General features: G+C 41.4%; 2 protein-coding genes across 3 annotated transcripts; both read left to right on the top strand.

Annotated features, from left to right (window-relative positions):
- The first annotated feature begins 3530 nt into the window (after positions 1 to 3530).
- On the top strand, positions 3531 to 10492 carry LOC107276641 (F-box/LRR-repeat protein At4g14096). 2 transcript variants are annotated; one of them, XM_026027165.2, is made up of 5 exons: positions 3531 to 3789; positions 7405 to 8301; positions 8584 to 8733; positions 8865 to 9226; positions 9907 to 10492. In XM_026027165.2, the coding sequence occupies exons 1-5, from the start codon at positions 3676 to 3678 to the stop codon at positions 9938 to 9940; spliced, it is 1557 nt and encodes a 518-aa protein (XP_025882950.1). In that variant the 5' UTR covers positions 3531 to 3675; the 3' UTR covers positions 9941 to 10492. The 2 variants fall into 2 exon arrangements, 1 of the variants encoding a protein (XP_025882950.1); XR_001547152.3 differs by having other exon boundaries at positions 3537 to 3789; positions 8865 to 9350.
- Positions 4137 to 7237, top strand: LOC4344097 (uncharacterized). The gene has a single exon (XM_015789211.3). It carries the CDS (start codon positions 4408 to 4410, stop codon positions 6952 to 6954), a length of 2547 nt encoding a protein of 848 aa, XP_015644697.1. The 5' UTR covers positions 4137 to 4407; the 3' UTR covers positions 6955 to 7237.
- Positions 10493 to 11143: the final 651 nt, after the last annotated feature.

The raw sequence follows: 11143 nt of genomic DNA on the forward strand, positions 1-11143 counted from the left end.
ATAATTGATTAAGTACTAGCCTTGTTGATGTTGAAGGATTGTGATAATTATTGGCTTTGACCCAAATAGATGCAATTTAACTTTTATGTTTTAAGCAATTTAAGAGTAAATAGATTTGTATATAAGATATTACTAAAGTACTTTAGATTACGTGCTTGTTTAGATTGATGTCATTTCAAACCATACCATTTTTTTTAGAGTAAAGTTATCAAATATGTGTATCCATTTAGTTTCTTGTCAAACTTTGATAAATATATAAGAAATCCTACCAAAATTTTGGCAATATTACCAAAATTTTGGCATTGCTAAAATTTAGTAAGGTTTATTTTGGTTGCAATCTAAACAACCCCGTCTAATTATACAATTTTGATGCTAGATATTTAGATTATTCAAATACTATTGGTCGACAACTCAAAGTCAAAACCAACAATTTATTTGGAATCGAACGAAGTAATAATTTTGGTTATAGTAAAATAAATAGGATTTTATTGGCAATATACTTTGATTGTAAAATGAATTCATGCTCTGCATATATACACCAAAACCCGGTTATCCTAGACATTTCCGTATTTAATTGTGATTTCAAAACTAAGGCCAATATAGGTTTAAGTAACTTGTACATTGTTACAACAAACATTTTTCAGCATTAATCACGAGCAGCTCAAGCATGTACCAAAATCTACATCTAGAATAGCATGGACCGATACAAGAAATCTTTACAAAGAAAAAAAAGAGAGCAGATCTTCTACTGGTATGATATTTGGGACAGTTCAGGTACTACTGTAGTCTTTGATATTATGGATCAACGCACTAACTGCACAAGCACGTGGATGATTGGATGCCCTTACCTTTTCTACTCGTACTCTACTGTCAATTCATTAATGGTTCATTTTTTTACTGAACTTTAAATCATTAATAGTTTCATTTTTTTTACCGAACTAATGGTCACTTTACTTTCTACTTATCACTCCGTCCCATAATATAAGGGATTTTAAGTTTTTGCTTGCACTGTTTGACCACTCGTTTTATTCAAAAAATTTATACAAATATAAAAAAACGAAAGGTTGTGCTTAAAGTACTTTTGATAATAAAGTAAGTCAAAAAATAAATAATATTTCTAATTTTTTTGAATAAGACGAGTGTTCATACAGTATAAGAAAAACTTAAAATCCCTTAAATTATGGGACGGAGGGAGCAACAATCTTCCTGTCAATATGGGGTTGACCACACCTACCTCCGGTTTCTGATGCAAGCAATCGAAAAGCTCTCTTGCCGTGTTTCTTGTCTCTGCAACTTTGAATGAGCGGTAGGTGTAATGGACTAATGGTGTACAGTTCACTACGGAATCCTCATTAGTTTCAGCTCAATTTTGGCTCTTCATTTAATTTCTCTTAGAAAGTTAGTTTGGCTCATCGCAATTTGCAACTTTTTTTTAAACAAAAAACCTTCGTTGTCATGTGTTTTCTGAAGCTACTAGCTTTGGAAGATATATCTTTGCAACACTTTTCAGACACAGCCACAAAAGCAAAGAATCGAAAGCTAATCAGTGGCAATCATAGATACATAGGAATCAAACCCCCTTTCAGGTTTCAGAGTAACTTTCATAAGATCATAAAGCCATCATTAAGCTAGTTTTTTTTTAATGTATCAAAAAAATGAACTTTTCCGATGATTGGTCAGAGTGGGAGAGTTGTTTTCGCTCCACTGATCGTGTTCTCTGAACTTTCGTTGAAAGGCACGAGCTTGGAAAAAAGATAAAGAAGCTTGGTGGCCCTCTCGATAAATCGATCGTCAATGGCGAACAGAACAGAACATGATTTGCATGCATGGACAGGAGGAAGGAGACAAGGCCCTAGGATTATTAGGATGAGAAAGAGGAGTGCAATGCATGTGAAGAAGCTACAATGCCGTCAGAGAAAAAGGGGCGCAGTGACGAAGTGATCAAAGTGAGCTGAGCACACAACTACTAAAAGTGGAGCTAGTTGTGTAGCTTCTTTAGTGCGTTCTGCTCGCCGGAGCCCCACCACCACCACCGACGGCGTCGCTAGCTCCGGCGACCACCGGAGATTGCAGGGTTGCAATCTTTGAGATGTTGAATTGGAGGGCGAGTGATTCTGACTTTGCTCGGTCATTGAATTGGATTTGGTGTGACCACAGTGAGGCCTTGTTAGTTCCCAATTTTTTTTTCTTAAGAACGTCATATCGAATCTATGGACACATGCATAGAGCATTAAATATAGATTAAAAAAACTAGTTGCACAGTTTGTATGGAAATAGCGAGACGAATCTTTTGAGCCTAATTAGTCTATGATTAGCTATAAGTGCTACAGTAACCCACATGTGCTAATGGCGGATTAATTAGGCTTAATAAATTCGTCACACGTTTCCAGACGAGTTATGAAATTAGTTTTTTCATTTGTTTCCGTAAACTCCTTCAAATATCCAGTTAAACGTTCGATATGACACCTAAAAATTTTTGCGAACTAAACACACCCTGAGTGAGTGACACCGGCTGTGTTTAGATCCAAAGTTTGGATCCAAATTTCAGTTCTTTTTCATCACATCAACCTATTATACACATACAACTTTTCAGTCACATCATCTCTGATTTCAACCAAAATCCAAACTTTGATCCAACTAAACACGGCCACTGTCATGTCTGAACCTCCATAGACACAGAAAATTCAGAGATGGTGCCGAAGATGCCAGATAATCAATCACAAGCCGCGGTTACCAAATGTAGATCGCGGATCCCTGACGTGATTGATGAGTTTGTATGATAATTTGGACAGAGAGCAAGTGACGCTGTACTTGCTGAAGACATAATTTGGGCGATTGGTTGATGAACATCTCAGTATGCATGAGTTCATCCTTCTCGGCACGGATTGTTTGTTTAATGAATTATTGCAATCTTAATCATTATTTCAGCATCGTAGCAGTTGCAGTTTTGCTTTTCTAGTATGCCAAATCAGGATAACCTAAACCACTATTTCGTAGATCATTTACACTTCACAATTTTAAATGTCTTTTCCGACAAACCAATAGCTAAGTCCAAAGAAGCTACTAATACTAAGGCTGCGTTCTTTCAAAAGAGATTGGGGGAGATTGTGACTCGTTTTCCGTGCGCACGCTTCCCAAACTACTAAACGGTGTGTATTTTACAAAAAAAAATTCTATATGAAAATTGCTTTAAAAAATCATATTAGTCCATTTTTGAAATTTAAAATAGTTAATACTCAATTAATCATACGATAATGGTTCACCTCGTTTTACGTATCTTCCCAATCTTCTCAATCCCCCCTCCCTCAAACACAGCCTAATTATTCCTAATTTGCAGTCCATGGATACGAATAAGATTCGGCGGCCAATGGTTGAGGAAGTCAAATCAGACTTTTTTCTTTTCATGAAGTTGTGATATATCCACAGCCAGCCCAGCCCATATAAGCTTGCCTCTCTATGGCCCACCGGAAAACCGAGTGGCAGATCCGTAATTAATATCTAACGTAAGGTCACTAATCCAATTTCCTTTTCGGATTCTCCTCCATTGCCGGCGAGAGCTCGCCGCGGCGGCCGCCGGCGCCGCTCTCCTCAACACCGGCGCCTGCCGACCACCCGCCGCCGCTCTTATCAGCCTCAAGGCGCCCTCAGGGTCTCGCCGTCGCCGAGCGCTCGAGGATGCTTTCTCTTTCTGCGCCCATCCCCTCCTGCTCCGCATCGACTCCATCACACGGGGAGGCGAATCAGACCAAGGCTGGATTATCCATGGAGCTCGATAACAGCCACAACAATGTGAGTTTGTTCTGACCCGATTCGCCACTAGGCACCAGTATTATCTGCTCACCGATTTTGTTACAGTAACAACTCCCGCGTGATCTCAACTAGAACATGATTAGGAACCCAAGCAGCAAGCCTCTATTTAGGATTTCGCCTTTTATTTTGGTGAAATTCCCTGAACTTCTTGGTTGGTGCTGCCTGTCGTTGGTGACTGTATTAGCTTAGTTTCCAGTGGTTGGTGACTGTAACAAAATGTTAGGAACTCAATTGGGTTGTACATGGGCTATGTTAGCCATACTACAAGCCCAGCCCATGGAGACTGAAGAAAGGATACAAAAGGCAGCAGCAGCCCTGCTCGAGGCATCGAACATATGAGACATCGGCGGCTTCGGCCACGGCGGCGGCGGCGGCTTGGTTCGGTTGAACCCCGTCGATCTCTATCCCTCTCTTACTCTCTCTCGTGTTCCTCTTCACTACCACTTCTAGAAGCTTCCTCTACTTCTTCCATCTCAATTCCTCTTCTATTTTTCTGAGATTGTATTTGAATTTGATTGTTCTTGAGATTACTGAGTTGGAAGAAGAGGCTGTTAACAATCTGGTATCAGAGCCGTTCGGTTCACTGGGATTTTTGTCATGGAGGTGTTGGGGAGGCAGCCATGCAAGATGGAGCAAGAATTGAGTTGGGAAGGTTTTCATCCAAGCATCGCCCACCAACTGCTCGATGGAATGCCAAGCCAACCTGGGATGTCCAAGGAAGATCAGAGGATATCAGAGCCCGTTCTCATCAATACCACCATGAATAAAGAGGAGAAATGGCTAGATGAAGCTTTGGATCGGATATTGGAGAAGTTTGAACAAATGGAGGCCAAGCGCCGGCAAGAGGACAAGCTCAATCAAAATTTTCAGAAGTTGGAGGAGATAGAGGCTCGTAGGAGCAAGGCTTCCGAGGAGACGATTGCTGCCATCAGGGCAACCACCGCCATTCTCAAGGCTGCATCATCTTCGACACCTATGGCACCACCTCCTCCAGCGCCCACCAACTGTTTGATGGAATGCCACAACAACAACTTCACTTGGGTGGCAGTGAATTCAAGTCACATCCGCGAGGTACCTGCCCCGATGGTTGCCTTCGAGCTTGGGGACGTCGAGGACAAGGATCCTGTCCCCTACATTGCCGCCAAGGACCTTCCCAAGGTCACGCCCACCAAGTGTTCGACGATATGTTCCAGCTCCGACACCAAGCCTGATCACACTGTGGCTACTGTGGTTACTTGCGCCACCCTTGTCGTGTCATCAATGGAGTTGGTAGCTATTGACGGCACCACTGGCAGCACCAACATTGACACCCCTGATAGTACCAAGGCGATGCCCGCCAACTGTTCGACAGTTGGCCTTGATGTCAAGGGTGGTGCAGACCACGCCAGGGTCACATGCCAGATCATGATGGGTGTGCCTGAGGGTGTTGTATTACCTGATGCATCATCCGAAGTCTTGTCGCCATGGTTGATCGCTGAAATGGACCTTGCCAAGCTGATGCCCACTGAGTGTTTGATGAAATGCCTCAAAGCTATCAAGAAGTTGCTGGTGGGGCATCCCAAGAGAGATCCTTGGCCACCTCCCTGGTCAGGTGGTGTGGTTAGAGGAGGGGAGGTGTGGCACATCCCATGGTATGTACTCGATTCCTTTTGGACAAGTGTAGGTTTGATGCCACCATGGCCACCTCCAACCTGTGATGGAGTGATTAATGGATGGGATTTGCAGCCTATGGCTGGTCCAGAATTCAAACTCAATTGGTCAAGGGTACATCATTTGCCACCTTGGCTGCCACCTACCGAAGTAAGTTGTCTTGCATTGGTATGTCAAGGTAATGTAATGATTCTCACTGAGCTGAAGGATATTAATTTGCACCGTGGTGAGTTGAAGCCATGGCCTCCACCAAATCAAACAAATTGTAGAAATACTTTTGTTCAGGCTGCGCAATGCAAGTGCTGGAAAACTAGAGTGGGAATGAGTCTATGTGCTAGGATGGAGCAGTGGAATTTGTTGAATCAGGAAAGTTGCACAATGGTTGCAGTATCTAGCCTGCAGGAGCATATTAATGGGCAAGAACAAATCTTATGCAAACCTTGGAATCCAAGAGACAACAGGACCTCAATTGACATAATTCTGTTGAATAGTTGGTCTCTAGTGCACTGCTATCATCTGGGGCATATTGTTGGCCTTACATGTCTTGAAGCTTTGGCCATTCTAGTTTGCCATGAGATGGTTAAGTTTGGGTGGGCTGGTACTGTGTACAGTGACCAAGACAGGCATACAGTTGTCAGGCCAGCAAGAGCATTTGTCAGGCATGAGCTTGGCATCGGGAATGGTTCACATATACTACATGTTTCAGAGGCTGGAGCAAGATGTGGGTCCATGAGGAAATTGCTTGAACTGATAAGGAATGAGAGGACTTTCCAAATTAAAATTATGGTGAAGAACTTATTGCAAGAGGTAAATATGATCAGCAGTTTTGACACTTCTATACTTGAGATGAACACACATGTTCTGAAATATTCAGCTTCTACTCAAGTACTTGATGCACATGCACTGAATATTTGTAAGTCAATTGGGCTGCTGAATCTTATGACACACAAGCAATTGCAGTGCCTGCTCATACACAGGACATGGAAATTTCTACTTAGTGTTATTGTCGTTGTCCATGGGAGCAGAGGATCTAGTTTCAAGGCTGGACTACACTTATGTGCAATTTCAAAAAAATATCTTACATATAACAGTATGGCTATATGGGATACTAAGTTGCTTGGCATGACTAGGAAGGACCAGTGCTATGAAAAGAGCCAAACCAATCAAAGGTGGATGCCAAAAGAGTGCTGGGCAAAAAACGATCAATCAAAAGCATGCAATTTTGCTCCAAAGGAGTTATATCGAAGCAACAATCTTAGCACCCATCAGTTTGTTCTTCAGGAAGATGACTATTGGAATTCTAGATGGTTCACATACATCTGCAATATTTTGCATCGGCTTGAGGACAAGCCGAATTCTAAGAAGAGGGGATTGTTAGGAACTCAATTGGGTTGTACATGGGCTATGTTAGCCATACTACAAGCCCAGCCCATGGAGACTGAAGAAAGGATACAAAAGGCAGCAGCAGCCCTGCTCGAGGCATCGAACAGATGAGACATCGGCGGCTTCGGCCACGGCGGCGGCGGCGGCTTGGTTCGGTTGAACCCCGTCGATCTCTATCCCTCTCTTACTCTCTCTCGTGTTCCTCTTCACTACCACTTCTAGAAGCTTCCTCTACTTCTTCCATCTCAATTCCTCTTCTATTTTTCTGAGATTGTATTTGAATTTGATTGTTCTTGAGATTACTGAGTTGGAAGAAGAGGCTGTTAACACAAAACTATATACTCCTAAGTGTTTGTTCTTTTGTGTGGATGAATGGAAGCTGGGTACCCTCTCATATGGGAAAAAATTAGAGCACAATATTTCATTATAATGTAAAGAATCCTGGTAAACATACCGTAGAATCAAGAAAAGTTGTACTAGCTCTTGTTGCTTATTATGTTATAATGTCTATTCTGTTGGCTCCTTTGACAAATGTGTGCTCTGATGTTTGTTTTGTTGTAGGATATGGATCATGAGGATCGGCTCTCAATGCTAACTGATGACATTTTACTGTCTATCTTGGGGAGAGTGGACATAATCTCGGCTGTAAGGACAAGTGTCGTGTCAACACGCTGGAAACATCTGCCTTGGTTGCTCCCTGAGTTCACCATTGATGTCAAGGATTTTCTACCTGTCCCACAACCGAACCGCATCAAGGTTGAACATATGGATGAAGCAATGGCATCTCTAACCAAAGGGATCAGGAGCTTATTGACTATAGCTCGGAGCGAATTTCCCATCAATAGGTTTCAACTAAAGCTTTACCTGATCAATAATTACTCACGTGTTGTCGGTCCTATGCTTGATAAGGCAATTGAGGTTGGCATTTTAAAAGATATGGACCTTTCTGTTCTGGACGAGGAGGAGATTGTAGATTGCACCGATAAGCACATTCTACAGCAAGCTTCATCTGTGAAAGACCTTTTCAGTGGCTATCCTAGTGTGCTTACTCGCCTCACAAGGCTCTCTCTTTACAATCTATGTTTTGCCCGTTGGGACTTGCACCATCATCTGTTTGAATGCTGCAATCAACTACGATACCTGAGTCTATCCAATTGTGATGTGGGGAAGAATGCGATATGGAAAATAAGTGCACCAAATTCGAACATCATTGTTCTTGAACTTGATGTATGCTGCTTGGAGAAACTTGAGGTGCTCTGCCTTCCCAAATTGGAGCGACTAAATTGGGACACTTGGCTTTGCCCTTATGCCCCGCTGTCATTCGATGTTGTCCCGAATCTTCAGGAAGTATCTCTTATCTGCGGTGCAACAAATAAACATGAAGGATTTATTTTAAGTGAGGTTCCAAGTGGTACTACAAATATACATACTCTAACATTGGATTTCCAAGGAGAAAAGGTAAGTCCATCCTTTTTCATGGACTGCTGTTATCATTAGCATATAGTTGTTCGTGATGTACTACTAGTATATTTTCACATGAGCAAGAACAAATGTTTAATGTTAAGTAGCAATACTTCAATGATTATATGTATGCATTTCTAAAGCTGATGCATGCCTTAATTTTGTTTAACTAATTCAAATGTACGCTCATCCATGCATAACATCAATTCTCATGTTTCTTTTTTCATTTTTGTCGTGAATGTTTCTTTTTTTTTTTGACGTGAATGTTTCTTGTTTTAGCTATGGATAAAGCCAGAAGGAAAACAACTCTTCCGTGCATTCAGCAATCTAAGGAAGCTATCTATACATAGCATCTTTTCTGAATTTGAATTGTTATGGACAACAAACCTCCTTGAAGCTGCACCATCACTTGAGATGTTTGATATTGAGGTACTTTGGTGCTTTTCCTAGTTACATTAGGTTAATTTGTCTTCTTTTGTGAACTCTAAGACACTCGTTTAATCATCTACATCCTGTCTCATTCTCCAGGATTTTTAACTAGGTTATTTTGTTTATTGTAGATATGGGAGCACACATGCGATGTTGACCGGGAACCAAAAGTTTTTGGGGAGAGACCGAATCCTGCATGGAAAGCGCCTGATGTTACAAGCTTCAGGAACTCTCTTCTGAAAGAGCTCCAAATTGTTGCTTTTAGACCACTAAAACAACAGTTAGAGTTCATCAGGGTTGTGATGCAGCAAGCTCCCAACCTGGGGACGATCATTCTGAAATACGACGATCCTTGTGAATACTGCGAAGCATTAGGCATTTTTCCACCTCGTTCTTCAACAGAATGTGTATTCCCTAAGAGCAAGGATGAGCAAGATAGGGTGATCAATCTTCTCAAAGATGGGGTCTGCTCCCCTGCACAAATAGTTTTTCGGTAATTGGGGAGCTGTTCAAAAGTTCCATGCTCTTTCCCTGCAGTATTCTGAGCTTATTAAGCGTAAAGAAAAGTTCCCTATCCTCATTATTTTTTTAATATAAAAGGCCCTGCTTGTTTGAAAGTAAGTTCTTGTATCACTCTAAATAAAATCAAGTTCTTATGGTCATAATGTACTAGCATATTTTCAAATATTTATACAAATTGCACAGAGTCAATCATCATATATATGTTTGTCTCCGCAAATACCTTTTCAGAATAGTGTACAACCTTACTAGATTTTGTAGGCGTGTTACGACCACAATTTTGTCGTCTAAATTGTACTTTTTCCGGAACGACAAAAAGGAAAAAAAACTAATCTCGTAGTATAAAAAAAGAGAAAAAAAAAGAGAGGATACATTGCTATTTCCAGGTTCTTCATGGCCCATCAACGCGTGTCTGTCTTGGGTTCGGTTAGACGGTCCAGTAAACCACAAGTGCCCAGTCTGAGAAGGCATAAGATTTCAGTACGCACTTTGGTGAACCATAGCATCAACCAAAATCTGTGAAAATCGTGTACTCCTAGCCTATATAACTGATGATGTGCATTAATTGGTCTTGCTCCTATGGCATTGTGACATTGCACAATTTTTAATCTTGTTATGACTGGCCAAGTTTATGGACGATCTGTTTTGTTGCAGGAAGCCGACGATGACGATATGCTCTCCATGTTGAACGATGATATTTCGTTGTCTATCTTAGAAAGAGTTGATATAAAAACGGCCGTAAGGACAATTGTCCTCTCAAAACGCTGGAAACGTCTCCCCTGGATGCTTCCTGAGCTCTCAATTGATGTCAAGGATTTCTTTCTGTACCACAGCCGAACCGTATTGAAGGTCTCGAATTAAAGCTTTACTTGATCAATAGTTACTCGAGTGTCATTGGTCCTCTTGTCAGTGAGGCAATTGATATTGGCATCTTAAAAGATTTGAACTTGCCATCCCTGAAGAGAAGCCGATGGCTGATTGCACTACGAAATAGTATATGCTGCTCCAAGCTTCAGTCGTGGATAACTTTTTTAGTGCCTATTCTAGGATGCTTGATTGTCTCACAAGGCTGGACCTATGCAATGTGTGCTTTGCTGAATGGGACCTGCATCATCTCATATTTGAATGCTGCAAGCAACTGCGCCATCTAAGTTTCTACAACTGTGGTGCGGGGAAGGATGTGGGATGGGAGATAAATGCACCGAACTCAAAACTCAGTGTTTTTGAACTCACTCTGACCTACTCCCTCTGTCCCATAAAAAGGCAAACCCTAGAATTCCAAGGTAAATTTAGTACTAGTAACAATTGACTATAATGCCCTTAGTAAAGTACTCAAGTACAGCCATCAACTGAAAAAAGAAATGGAGAAAATTCAATGCCAATGCTCTGCTTTCCATCGCCAGGACTGCTCTGCATCCCATCGCATTAATGTTTCTTGGTGGTTGTAGTAGAGTTCGATTTTTTGTGGGATAACAGCTCCACCCCAGGAATCGGCTCTTTTTGGGACGGAGAGAGTATACATGAGTAGTCTAGATGTGATTTACCTTCTAAACCTGGAGCTAGTATTGGCACAGATACCGAGATAGACAATCAGCATGTGATTGATTAACTATTATGAACTTGAAAAATCAATTTATTTGATTTTGAAAGAAACTTATATATAAAAAAAATTGTTACACAAAACACACCGTTTAGCTGATAAGAACTAGATCCATCTATTTTGGTGAGGGATGTCTTCTCTTCATTTGCCTCCAGCAATGCCTTTCTTATGCCTTTTTGTGTGCTTGTGCGCGCGCAGAAAGATAGGAGAAAATTGACCCTATACTAGACTGGGTAAACACCGAGTCTGTTTGTATACGCAAGCTTGGTGGAAAGCAAAGATGGAAGGGTT

Source organism: Oryza sativa, chromosome 7 (assembly GCF_034140825.1).
Source record: "Oryza sativa Japonica Group chromosome 7, ASM3414082v1".
NCBI lineage: Eukaryota > Viridiplantae > Streptophyta > Magnoliopsida > Poales > Poaceae > Oryza > Oryza sativa.